This window comes from Phalaenopsis equestris, unplaced genomic scaffold, assembly GCF_001263595.1.
Source record: "Phalaenopsis equestris unplaced genomic scaffold, ASM126359v1 Scaffold000271, whole genome shotgun sequence".
NCBI classification, from domain to species: domain Eukaryota; kingdom Viridiplantae; phylum Streptophyta; class Magnoliopsida; order Asparagales; family Orchidaceae; genus Phalaenopsis; species Phalaenopsis equestris.
Window position 1 is genome coordinate 277,024 of NW_018164713.1, and position 14,541 is coordinate 291,564.

The 14,541-nt window shown below is 30.8% G+C and overlaps 1 protein-coding gene across 1 annotated transcript in view; it reads right to left on the bottom strand.

The window, feature by feature from the left end:
- The window catches only part of LOC110024726 (ASC1-like protein 1), a 17,237-nt gene extending 10,703 nt beyond the window's left edge, over positions 1-6,534 (bottom strand). Inside the window, exons 1-3 of the mRNA XM_020724853.1 lie at positions 6,142-6,534; positions 5,110-5,339; positions 4,855-5,010 (exon numbers count right to left, since the gene is read on the bottom strand). Of these exons, the coding sequence (XP_020580512.1) occupies positions 4,855-5,010; positions 5,110-5,339; positions 6,142-6,276 (521 nt within the window). The 5' untranslated portion in view covers positions 6,277-6,534. The remainder of the gene's footprint in view (positions 1-4,854; positions 5,011-5,109; positions 5,340-6,141) is intronic.
- Between the last annotated feature and the right edge of the window lie 8,007 nt (positions 6,535-14,541).

The following is a 14,541-nucleotide window of genomic DNA, read 5'->3' on the forward strand; positions in this document are numbered from 1 at the left end:
CGAACACGAACGAACACATCTTAATTCGTGTTCGGCTCGTTAACTTATCGAACGAAATTAACGAGCCGAACACGAGCTTCTTAACAAGCCGAACACGAGTTGTTTGTGAACAACGAGCAGTTTTGACAGCCCTAATCATCGTCTGCATTAGTCTTACTCAACTATTCAGGGGCGAGTGGCGCCAAGGTTTTAAACCAATGCTCCATAAATTATTTTGAAGAATTTCTATCCATGTTGCATTAGTTCTATCCTACTCTCAATTCTAATCCTCTAAACTCATCTACTTGTCTAATAGGCGCCTTTTATACAATTCATTTTATAAGTCCAAACCGAAAATCTATGTTCAATTACTTTATCTTTAATAAATGTCACCCTAATGATTTCTCATTCATTAATTCATCTTTCTTAATTTTTTCATGCATACATCTAAGCATTCTAATTTCCATCACAATCAACCTAAAAATTAACAATTTTATAATCCAAAAGTTAAATTCATATAGAAATAAATCTTAATTACAATTTATAAAAATTACTTTTAAATATCTATGATATTCTTTTATTGTATACTACTCCTTATCAAAAAGAAAAAATTAATTCGTGTATATTATTCAATAGAAGACCCATATATACATAATAGCAGAACCGGTACAATAAGAATAAGTACAACAAATTAAACATACTCAACAGACCATAGAGAATTTATCTAAAATAAGGGTTAAACTCTAAAATAATTCCCAAACCATTCGTATGTAGCCAATGTGGTTGGAGAGCAATACATTTCTCTAATTTAGTCCCTAAACTATATATAATCAATCCAAAATGATCCCTCAGAAACTACATTGTGATTAATTGTGTGTAGTTGAAATAAAATAGGATCAATTTTGTATCATAGTTTCTGCATGAAAGTCCATCTGAACCCATTTTGTATAGTCACAGGGCTAGATTGGAGAAATGTGATACCCCAAACTAAATTGGTAATGCTAAATATTCAGAGGGCTGTTTTAGAATTTAATCTCCACAAATAATACTAAACACAACACTTCCCCTTATGATAGAATACATATATCAAACAACTTTAAATTGTTACATAATATAAAAAACTAATGTGCCCTCAAAACCTTAATAAAAACATGTCATATGCTTGGAGCTAAGAGCTTAAGTTGTGTCAACCTTCTTTTATTGCAATATGTCCCTAATAAATGGACATTCAATCTTAATGTCCCTAATAAATGGACATTCAATCTTAATGTATTTGTTCATTCATAAAATGCAAGACTACCAACAATATATATGGTAGTAAATATTATCACAATTTAAAACTGGGTTATGCAAAGATTTCATACTATTTATAACTTCAGAAGGGTTTATCCCAAAATTAGAGAAATAACCTTCACCGCATCACCCTTTTTCCACCATAGAATAGACTTGACAATTACCATCCTAGCCATTTCATATATTGCTAGCCTTTTTGTCAAATATATCCCAATCAAATCATCTCTTCCAGTTTTGCACAAACCAGTAGTCTACACATACTTTAGGCTTTTTTAGGCAACATTATTTTCCACACGCCATAAGTAGCTCCGCAATTTTCCAAATGTGTTAAGGAAACCTAACGAATACGGACTTATATTTTATAGCACAAGAAACGACATACAGTATGTGATAACCTTTCTTATTTATTAAAACAAGTTAATGATAGATAATTTCTCTTACTAGTAGGCCATTCTACTTCAAAATCCCAAGCATGAAATACTTTCAATTTGAAATGATCTCATATTTTAGAGTGAGCCAACCATGAATAAAAAGAGTGGATAAAAAATAATTTTGCTCATACTTTTAATGAAAATAAATAGTTTGGCCACCTGCAATTTTTTGATGAAATAAAAGACACAAATAAAAGCAAAGAAGAGAACTCCACAACATTATTTATACAAAAACTATCGCTTATCGATACATCTTTTCGGTACTTTTATTTTCAAAAGTTTAAAAAGAACACCGAGACTCCTACAAAATCTATTTTATATAATGGGTTTACCGCAAATACTTAACTCTCCTTATCCAAAGATTGAATTATTTCCATGAAGTTCATAAAGTGCCACATCTGAAAGTTTTCTCAAGCATAAAAACTTTGAAAACAAAATAGAACATTAATAAATAGGCATCTAAAGTTTATATTCTAATTGAATTCACTACCTAGAATCAAAATATATAATTCAAGCCTCTAAAGCAGAAAGAGCACTTTACCAAACAGGATAAAAAACACATCTGAAATAACTATGAAGCAAACAAATGCTACAGACAGTTTCATCATAATATATGATATAACTTCACCTACACAAAGATAACCTTAATTACTCAACTATGGAGGATTATGCCAAATTCTTGGTAAATTTCTTCAGCTAAATTAGTTGAATCTGTTTATCCATAAGAAGTAGATGCAAAAGTATGCATGTGGCTTTGGAAAGGAGCGTTCATATGTGTGCATCCTTCATGTCAACATTTGTGCCTACGCATTTTTACACTTTTGCATCTTTGTGAAAGGATGATCCATGGAGCCAGGGAAGAGGGAGCAAAGTAATGAGGAAAAGAGAATTTAGCTCATCAAGAGTATAAAGTGCGTGGTGGTGGAGGAAGACTAACAATATGGTATTCAAGTGTAGAAGCTTGATTATAGTTTTAATAATATTTTTTACTTTTTTATAGAAGATCAACCAAGCTCTAAATAGGAGAAGACCACTGAGTATAACATTCACAAACTAACCCATTCTAAAATCATTCCATTAATTTCTATTTCAATTCAAGGATTACAAGGATATTTGTAAGTACTACAAAGCAAAGGAGGGGAGTCTGTCATATATGAAGAAAAGTACAACATTAACTTTTTTCATACAATTTTGCATACAAAATTTCATGGGCTGGTATTCCAAATGCATGTTAACTTGGAGAAATGTATAAAAATATTTTTTTCATGATAAAAATTTGCATATGCATGGTTAACTTGCATTAGCATTATTTTCAGGTATTTCTTGCTAGTTGTCCAAGCTATCTCGAAGGAATGTAAGGAGTTGTGTACTTCTCAACAATTTTGTTATGAAAGTCTATGCTACATTATGCAGATAATGTTGGTTTTCTTCAGCAAACAATTCTATTGAGACAAATAGGTACATGAAGTATAATGAATAATTTAATTATCAGCATAACATGATTGCAAAACTCCAAAACATTAAGATCAAGGAGTTTTATCAGAGCTTAAAAAAAAGAATAGATTTTTCTGATAAAATGTGCATAATAAAGTCAAAACTTCAAATATGCACATTAATAAATATTCTCATATGAATCCAAGGTGAAAATGGACAAGAGTGACAAAAAATTTAAATTTTAGATAGGTAAGGATGGGATGGGATCCCAAACATTTGAACGGACTAACACTAAAAGTACTACAAGGACTCAATATTGTCAGCAATGGGGATGAGCCTAAAGCGTTGGTGCAGAAGCACAAAGGCTATAGATAGTAACAAGAAGGGTGTGGCAGAGTGAGATTCCAAGTGCTAGCATTTGGGTGGCCGTATCGAGCTAGGAACCACAAACAACAATGAGGAAGATGAGGAGAACAGGAGGTTGGCTGATAGGATTAGGACTAACCCTACTCTAGTACCATGTAAAAGAAAAATTAATTCTTGCATAATATTCTAATAGAACCCCCATCTTGCATAATATTCGAAATTTACAATATATATATATATATATATATACAGACACACACACAAGTAGATATACACATACATATGTACATAGACATATACGTAGATATGTACGTAGACATATCTAGAGATATATATACATATATATATTTATATAGATATATGTGTGTGTGTGTCACTGTGCGTGCGTGCGTGCGGTGCGTGCGTGCGTGCCTCTCTCTCTCTCTCTCTCTATATATATATATATATGCGTGCCTCTCTCTCTCTCTCTCTCTCTCTCTCTCTCTCTCTCTCTCTCTCTCTCTCTCTCTCTCTCTCTCTCTCTAATGATTATCTTGTGTCGCGTACTCAGATCAATTGATTGGGCATCTGCTTGTCAGTTATAAGTCCCCTCGGATCTGGGGTTTGATTTCCCCCGGTGGAGGGCGTGGTACTCGAATTGTTAGGCGCATCGGTGATGACTAGGACTCGTATAATAGCCTCAGGCCATTCCTTTATATATATATATATATATAATGATTATCTCCATATAATAGAAAGGAACATAATAAACAAAATTATAGAAAATAAATATACTCCAGTGAACATAATTAGTTTAGCTTCTTAAAATATTATATCTTATGCCAACATTCTTAAAGCAATTCATCATTTTTAATTGGCCAATGTTAACTCCATAAGTTATATCCTCATTTGTATCACCACTCTTTACTAAAATAGATGCAAACACTTAAATCAACATGCCAAGGTTTAAACCTATCATACCTAGATAGTGGCATTGTTGATCAATGGCATTGCCTTGATAAAAAAAAATCAACTTTAATCCTTCAATTGTCTCCATTTCATCAATCAACATCAATCTCAATCTCACAAATGAATTTTATCATAAAAATATATTGGGTGGAAAATTAATATTTTTCCCCATAAAACATGATTATTTTTCCCCATAAAACATGAGTCTTCATTACTAGAACATAAGTAGCAAACAAGTATAAAGCATACAAATAGTTGGAACAAAAAAAAAAACTGAAACTCGCAAAACCAAGATTTACATTAGTAAAATAAGATCCAACTTGGGAAGAAACAGTCTTAGAGAAAAACGCAGGCTTGGTAATTAGTGAGTGCACACAGTGCAAAGGTGTAGTCGTAAGCACACCTGAAGATGTAAGACAGCAATATAAGGATAACAGTTGCAACATGATGAGACATTGAAACCCCAAAGTCAGACCGCTTTGTTTCCCAGAACATCAATGCAAATATTGAATATGTGTAAAATCCAGCAGCAAACATATAAGAAGCCTTGAGTTTTAACCTGAAAATAGAATTGCAAACTCAAATCTCAATAATTCCTAGCAAAGAGATGTCTGCATAAATAAATTCAAGTAGTTTTTAAAAACATTTAACTACATACTTTATCTTTTGGTCAGGCCAAACCTGATCTCCTGGCCCTTCCCAAAAATATCTTGTGTCTTTGAACCATGGCTCATTGTACGTAACATACAGAGATAATAGTTCTCCTGAAAGAAAATATAAACATTTCCAAGCTGACTCCTTGAATTTTCTTATCTTTTTTCTTCCATCTTCTGTTTCCAAATCAACCTTCTCAAATTTATTTCCTAGTACAAAACGATTTGCAGCTTTCTACACAAAAAAAATAAACATAAATTAAGGAATTCTAAAAATTAATTCTGTTTCGGACTTCCCTAAATTTAAACTCACAAAAATGGCCTGCCAGAGGATGACTTAGGTGATCGATGTAAAATTTGTAGACTCAGTTATCATGCTAGGATCAACCATGCCTATATAGCGGCAAATACATTGTAGCTAGAATCCTAAATCCAGATTGCACAGTTTGTTTAGTAAAATTTAACCTTCACTTCATAGCTACCTGATACCATTAGAAAGGTTAACCCAATATATGCATTCAGTGATGGCGTGGCCAATGAAAATAAACAGAGGAGAAGAGTTACAACTTCTTAGAAAAAAAAAAAAAACAAACAATAAAAAAAAAAAACAATAAAAAAAGGTATTTCAGTTTCCCACATAAAAAAAGGTATTTCAGTTTTCCCACAGAAAATGAAATTTCGTTGCAGCTGCCAAATGGCAATAACCAGCTTGATACCCTACTGCACGATTAAAAAGCAAGTTGAACTACTCATCCTTTTTCTCATATATTTTATTGCAGCTAGAATTCACTTCTAATCAAGATCCCATCTAAACAAAGTGTTACCTTTCCAAATCAAATTGATTTTAAAAAATTTCCTAGCAATATATCCTCCCAATCTTACTCACCAGTCCCTAATTTGATTGGACATTCATCCCAAATCATAACAGATCCAAAAAAATCAATCACACAGTCTGCGGGTTTCCATGCTAGAGTTTATTTCTTCAAAATTTTCCATCCTCAATCAAAAACAACGGAAGGAGTTTCGGAAACACAAACCTCGAACAAGAATCTATCAAGAAAAAATCGAACGAAGGGGAAGAGGAGGATGAGGAAGGGCAGAACGTAGAAATCCTCGTACGCCGGATATGATTCCAACTCCCAATCAATAGAACTTAGGAAGGCTTCCAACATTTTTTCAGTCGAAAATTAGCCAAGAGTCGGGAGATCACAGCAGAACAGCGAAGAGAGGGAAGAAGAAGAAACTGGGAATCGAGTTCTCCCTCTTCTCTCCCCCCTCACTCTCTGTGGCAATCTGAGTCTCCCTCTCACTCTCTCTCTCGCTCTCTCTATCCCTTGCTATCAGGAATCTAGGAAGCACAGAAAATAGAATGGTGCTGGGAGACCATTTTTTTCCTTCAGTAGTGTATTTATGTTGGATGGCGCATGAAATTGCAACATTCCTTCTACAATCCGACTATAAGTGGATAACAGTTGGCAATTACGTTCTGTTGACTGCAGATTTGAGGAAGAGTTTGACCAGCTTAATTCTTAGATGTTTTGTAGTTTTAAATAAAGATTATGTATTAAATAATTAAAAAATAAAAATTAATATTATATGTCTTAAGAATTTTAAAATTAGTGAAATATGTTTACTATATATTTTATAGAAATTTAAGTTGATAAGCTCGTGAAAACAACCTCATGAACTTTTGAATAAAAAAGCTGCTTAGCTCTCTCTTCGTAGCGTCTTCTCCATCTCCTGCGATTGACTTTCGTGTGTGATTGACTAACAGGAAAGTTCTAGGGATAAGTTTCTCTCTCCATTTCCAACTAGTTGTTCTAGATTAGCCATGTTATACATATATTGAGTTGAGTTTAAGATATCATTCACACTAAAAATCATAAACCCAAAATGACATAGTCATGATGAAAATAAGTTTCATTCCTTGAATCTAGAAAATGACAAATAAGTCCAAACATGATTTTATAGGAATTGATTATGGTTGAAATAAGTTTCAAATATTATTTAATTATTATTTTGATATAGTTTGAATAAGGTTCCCTCAGTATATTTTTTTTAAAATTGACTCATTTGATTTTTTTTTTTTGTTGTATATGTAAATATGTTCTAATCGTACATATAAATATGCATTGTACTTTTCATGTCGCATTTAGAACCAAGGATGTGATAAGAAAATAGTTAAGAAATTTGAGTTCAATAAACTTATTATCAATGATAAGGCATCCTATTTTAGCCATTTTTTAAAGAGTGATGAACAATATTTGTCAAGGGTAGAATGGTTGGTGAAAAATGAGAGTGAGAGCTATTTCATTGCATTCAACATTAGAGGAAAAGACATTGTATTTTGATAAGTGAATTTATACTCATTCAATCTAGAAAATGACAATCTGAGTAATTCAAAAGGAGTAGGTAGAGTAAGCTCTTAGATTATTACTTAGGTAGAGAAAAAAAATTGAACCCGGAGAGGATTACAATTAGTGGAATGATGTTAGAAGGGCTATATTAACCATGAAAAAATTAGTAGAATTGTTGTTGATATACTTGAATTAATTGAAGATGAGAAAACTTTTTTGGGCACTTATAGAATAAGATAACGTAGGTGAGGATATTGAGAGGGTTAAAGAGTTATATGATGCATTATGAGATCTCAACCCTAAAAAGGATGGTTCGACTCAATATATTAATGAATAGCTATACCATGGAATTGCAGTACTGGACTTTTGAAATCATCCCAAATTAGAAAAAAAAATTATAAAGTTCCTTGAAATCAAAGCATCAAATATGTTAAGCTAAAAGAGTAATGAGGGCTAACAGACAAAGATTTTTTACTATTATTGATGGATAAAGATGTAAAGTATGTGTCATAATTTCAAATTATGCAAAGTGTATTTATTTTTATGGTGGATCATTAAATTTTCACATTTTTTTAATAAGAAATTTTTCATCATGTGTTTGTGCATAGAAATATTAAAGAGGACTTCAATATGTATATTGTAAATTCTTCTACTCTGTCGACTCTAACCAGCTAAAGTTAGAAAGAAGAAAATTCACACCCTTTTCTTAAGATAAAAGTGGTATAGCCAATGAAAACACAATCAACTATAAGCTAGTTCATGCCCTTATATGAAGAGCTAAAATAACTTTTGGATATTTTATAAGAGTTGTGGAGTGGTTAGTTTAGATTAGAGAATAATTAAATAAAATTAAACTAGAAATTGGATGCTTTAATTAATCTTATTCAAAGGTTGAAGCAAACAAGTAGTATACATAAAGAGGAGGAGGATATGATTATGGAAAGCAAGGAGGTAACTAATATTAGCTCAGCTATTCACTCAATTCAGTTGAGAATGAGGTCTAAAAAGAGAAGGATATGGGTTAAGAGTTTAAAGAAAAGAAGAAAGACATAAGGGATAAATTTTTCATCATCATATATACATATATGGAGATTTAAGAGATAAGAAATGTCAAGCCATCACTTCCCATTATACAAATTTATTATGGTTAGAAAAAGAAAGCATAAGAATATAAAGTATTAACTACAATTATCATTAATCTTTCAAGAAAGAAGCACACTCTCATTAATATAAGTTCCATTGATCCCCTCTATTTGATTAGTGACAAGAAATTGTATTCTTTTAAGTTTTGGATGTCAAGTTTGGTTAATAACTACAAAGAGAAGAAGGTATGAGTGGATAGTGGAAGTATAATGTTGTTTCAATGATCGAATGCTCTCACGTCCTTATTAGATAGTAATGTGATAGATCCCTTACTTAGTTAAATTTAAATAAATCTAAATTCCATTAATTTTTATTGTAACACTATTTTTTTATCTCCATTTTATTTAAAATTTTAAAATATATTAATTAATTATGTTACAAAATAAGCAAGTGAATATGACACTACCTAAAGACTTATAGATCGAGCATAGTTATCTAGATGAATTCTTTGATCATTAATTTAGATTACGACTCTTTTCATACAACATGATAAAGAGGAAGGACTTGTTCAAGAGGAATGAAAAAGCCCTAATATACTTTAGAGTGGAGGATAATTTCTTTAAGTTTTAGATAAATGAAAAATTCATATTTTTTTTCTAATAAATAAAATAAAACATATTGGATATGAAATATACAATGTGTGAAATCCATAATATTGTATGAATCTAGCATTTTTGGCACCAAAATTTGGACCTTGTTTTTAATAATGAGTCAATTCAACATGTGTTGCTTAAGATATTGACATTATTTAACAAAATGCATCAATTTTATTCTCTAAAACCTCCTTGAAAAAATAGGAGGGCCACCATATATGAGTTTGTGTGATAAAATAGTTTTATAAACTAAGTAAAATTTTAAAAAATCATGTAAAATATTTTCATACAAAGTTTGGCTACTGTATTTTATTGCATTTTTAGCCAAAGTTGTGAGTACATGTGCTATTATATGTAATCTAACTAACTACCAACGAAATTAATTTTGTGCGTTACACTTGATTATACAAAAGGATATTGAAATCATTTATATGTTAGTTCTAAAAGTATATTCATTTGTCTATTCAAATATGATTCATTTATAAATAATATTATTGTAATTTATTTATATAGAAATCTATTATAAATATTTATTTTTTTAATGAATATTTGTAGTCAGTAATATTGTACATCATAACTTGTGTGATTACTTTCTAATTTAATATAATTATTTGATTATTTTCTACTATGATATGCCGATTGGATTGAATTTATTATTTTATAGCTTTTGGTTAATATTTTATTATTTATATATTAGAATGTATTATATCTTTGTTATCTCATCAATCATATAATAAAAGTTATTGAAATGCATTTTGATGTATTCATCATAAGCAAAACATTTTCAAATCATATTTAATTTTTCTTTAAATTTTGTTTGAATCATGTTTAAACCTTGCTCAAACTTTGATCAAACCAATGTCATCTAAAACAAGCTTTAAATAAGTGTCTCATGATAATAGAAAATGGTGGTTTTACAATCCAAAAGCTACTTTAGGCGTTGTTTCCCATGAAAATAAAGGCAAACACATATCTTCAAATATGACAGTTTTATAAAGTCAAATTTTCTTAATGAATTTAAAAATTAATAATGTTGTTAAAATTATTACAAATAATAAGATTAATGTGTGACACATATTTTTAAATTTTCTATTAATAATTTTTTTTAAAAAAAATTGATTTTATATTTTCCATAATAAAGTATTTTGATAAAATTACCTCTTATATTTTATTTGTAGAAAAATATCATCCAAATTCTTGTTTAGATAAAAATACCCTAAAAGTACAAGTAATTTGCTTAAAATATTAATGTTATTCTACTTATAATACAAAAAATATCATTCATAACCTTGTTTTAAGTAAGCTCAATCCTTATTTTATTCAGTATACATATTGGTTTGACTATTCAAATCGCTCTAATTGATTTTACAAGATTTAAGATATTTTGCTTGTTTTCTCTCATGACTTCTCTTGTGAGCTTCTCTTCTCCTTAGCATGATGTTGAACATGTTAATCTCCTTTGCTTATCCTCATATTCAATTCTTTAAATACATAACATTAGATTCGAAACAAAATTAAGTGAAGAGTTACGCCTCATAAATTTTATTCTTGAGTTTAGTGGGGTTTAAAGCCTTTTAGTAATGTGAAAAAAATGACTAGATGATTGTCCATATCAGCTTGAATATTAGTTAGAAATAAGATTTTGGGGTAAATTTGAGGACTTACGTTGTGAATTTCTAGTTAAAATAAAGATAGAGGTGTGAGGATGATTAAGAAGAAATTCTAAGATGTGAAAAGTACTTATGAATAAACAATCAATACCACTAAGAAAATGTCAAGTTAGGCTAACAAGCACTAACCTAAACTAACATTCCTATTTATGCAAATTATATTGAATCTGATGAGTCTAAAGCTAACAACATTCAAAAAGAAGATGAAGCTTTAAAAATATAAAAGGTAGGTGGCCATTAATGATGGTACACTGTCATTAATTTATTTCCTCTTCTAACATTATTATGTGGTCGACCCATAATTAGTTTTTAAATTAAGAAATTAAACTTCTATATCCAAAATGTAAAATTTAAATAATTAAATATAAAATTTTTTATTATGTTAGGTCTTGTGACAACCCTTGATTAGGCTCTGGCTATGAAAAGATATTGGTCTTTTACATGGGCTCCCATAATTAAATGTTTAGCTTCATTTTATTAATACAAATTATGTGTTATTTCAAATACTTCATGCCAATTTGATTTTTACTCTATAAAGTTGAAATCTAAACTATCTTCTACAAGTTGAGATGTAAGTGTCCAATATAGTGTGAGTTACCCATGTATCTCTTGCATGTGTTTTGTTCTTCCAAAAAATCAAAAATAATCATTAAAAAGTTTTTTAGGCTCTCCCTTATTAAAGATATAATCAAATTCTAAGAGGATGAGGGAGACATACTTTGCAAGTAGAAAACTATGTCTCCTAAGAAAGAGTTAGGCTGAACAAGAAATGATCATTTTCTCTGCATACCACTAACCCTGAAATTATCATTTTCTCTGCATACCAATCTGGTGATCAAAATTATATTTTGTAATTGTTAACTCCTTCATAGAATAAAACATCGTATGATAGATGCAACTCAAAATATAATTACCCTTATCTATTTTTTTGATGAAAATTTATGATTTTTCATAGAAGAATTTCTATCATTAATAATAGTATTTTTTTATATTATATCTTTATAAAGCATTAGAGGTCCTTAGAAATTGAGAATGTTGCATCAAAAAAGGCATGAGATGATATGTTTTATATATCGATCATTTGACTTAGGTTTTAGTCATAAACTATCTCAAAAGTCATTGATATCTAGTCATAGAAATATTTCTATGTAAATACTAATGGAGGTAGATACAGATCTTAATTTAAAAAACAAAGTCCAAATATAACCCATTTTAACCGAGATCTAAAATTGAGCTAAAATAGGTCTTAATCAACTTAAGCCCCAGAATTATTATTTTCTCTCCTGAGATCATTTTAGGACTTAAAATTTCATTTTGAAAATTGAAAAATGCTTATTATTTGCAAAGAAGTTTACAATTATTTGAAATATTTTTTATGTAAAATTTTTCAGTTCGAATTTCCAAGCATTAATAACATTTTACCACTAACCCTGAAATTATCATTTTCTCCGCATACCAATCTGGTGATCAAAATTATATTTTGTAAGTTGCATAATCTTCATATTAATATAAGAGGAGCATGAAAACAAGTTTACTGGTCAATAAACACCATTTTTATGTAAAATTATGTACTTAGGATTTATATGCATGAAAATGATTTCACGTAAAAAATGGCATTTGTCATTACGTCTATATCAAAATCTTTCAAATAAACCTCTTTGTGCTCCAATCCAACTCTGTTTGGAGGCTCATTGAGCTGATGATAATTAGGAGAGAGAAAATTGAAAATTATGACAATAAAAGATAATTTGCAAATAATTGAGCCAAAATGATCTCAAAATGAAATCAAACTTCAGCCAAACGTGATCGAAAATAAAAAATGCTTAACTTTTCCATTAAAACCACCAAAAAAATCCAACTCAAATCCATCAATTTTCTCTCTCCTAGGGTTTTGGCCCACTTGGACTTGAATTATCTTGAGATGATGCCCATTTTGACCAAAATCAATTGCACCACTGAATTCTTAATATTTTTCTTTATCAAATGAGCCCAAGTCAATTTTTTTTTGTTATAGCCAACATAACCACCTTGTAATCATCTTGGCATTTTAATTTATTACAACTTGAGCTAGACACCTTTTTAAAATAGATTAGACCAGCGGATTCCCTGCAACACTTTCTTCAAAATGGGCGCCACTTCATTTTTTTACCATAACCACCATAACTACCCAATTATCCAAATTTTTAAATTTGCCCTCCCTTACTGAAAAAAATGATCCCCATGTCCTCTTAACCACTCCCTCCCTCTTTTTCTTCAAAACTCCATAAATATTCCTCTCTCTCTAAATTATGAATCCATCCCTCATTATCTCCCCCTTTGCTTGAAATTCTCTACTCTCCCTCCCTCTCTCTCGAAATTCCTTCATCTCCTCTCCTCTCCCCTCTTCCTCCCACACCAAAATCGAAAACATCAAAGGGAAGCAAGAAGAAAATACAATCAATGCAAGGAAGTCACTCCATCCAAGGAAATCTCAATGCCAAGGTATATCCTCTCATTCTTTTTTCACTTAAAAAAAAAAGGCTTGATGCATGTTTGTTTTATTTTCCTTTCATTTTTGCTCACATTATCCATCCTCCTCTTTAATTAGCCATTATTGAAACACCTCACATTACTCCATTCCTCTTCTTCCACTAGGCATGGTCAAAATCTCACTTACTTCCTCACTTCCTCATCAAACTAAAACCTACACACAATAACACATAACCGACTCACTCAAATCCTTTCACACTGTCTCAAACCCCACTCACTCCATCACTTCCTCACTAAATCAAAACCTACATACAACAACAAATAATCACTCACTCAACCCTAACTTACTATACTACCCAAAACCCCACTCTCACTCTCACTTCCTTACTAAATTTAAACCAACAAACATAACCCTTCACCAAACTCAAACTTGTTACACTACCCAAAACCCACTCATTAAGCCCTAAAACTAAAATGCAAGGAAGTCACTCCATCCAAGGAAATCTCAATGCCAAGGTATATCCTCTCATTTTTTTTCACTTCAAAAAAAAAGGCTTGATGTAGATTATAGAGTTTTTATGTTTATCATGTTTGTTTTATTTTCCTTTCATTTTTGCTCACATTAACCATCCTCCTCTTTAGTTAGCCATTATTGAAACACCTCACATTACTCCATTCCTCTTCTTCCACTAGGCATGGTCAAAATCTCACTTACTTCCTCACTTCCTCATCAAACTAAAACCTACACACAATAACACATAACCGACTCGCTCAAATCCTTTCACACTGTCTCAAACCCCACTCACTCCATCACTTCCTCACTAAATCAAAACCTACATACAACAACAAATAATCACTCACTCAACCCTAACTTACTATACTACCCAAAACCCCACTCTCACTCTCACTTCCTTACTAAATTTAAACCAACAAACATAAACCTTCACCAAACTCAAACTTGTTACACTACCCAAAACCCACTCATTAAGCCCTAAAACTAACCTAACCCAAAAACCTAGCTTTAATCATTATCCTATTAGCCTGACCTGACTCGCAATTGAGCAGTAATTTAGCATCCAAAAGATGACTCAATTTATATTTAGCAGCTACTGTGCAAAATCAATATGTTATAAAATTTAGATTTTTTTATTAATAGTTTATACACTAGGGGTATCACACAAGTATACATATCATTTCAAGTAATA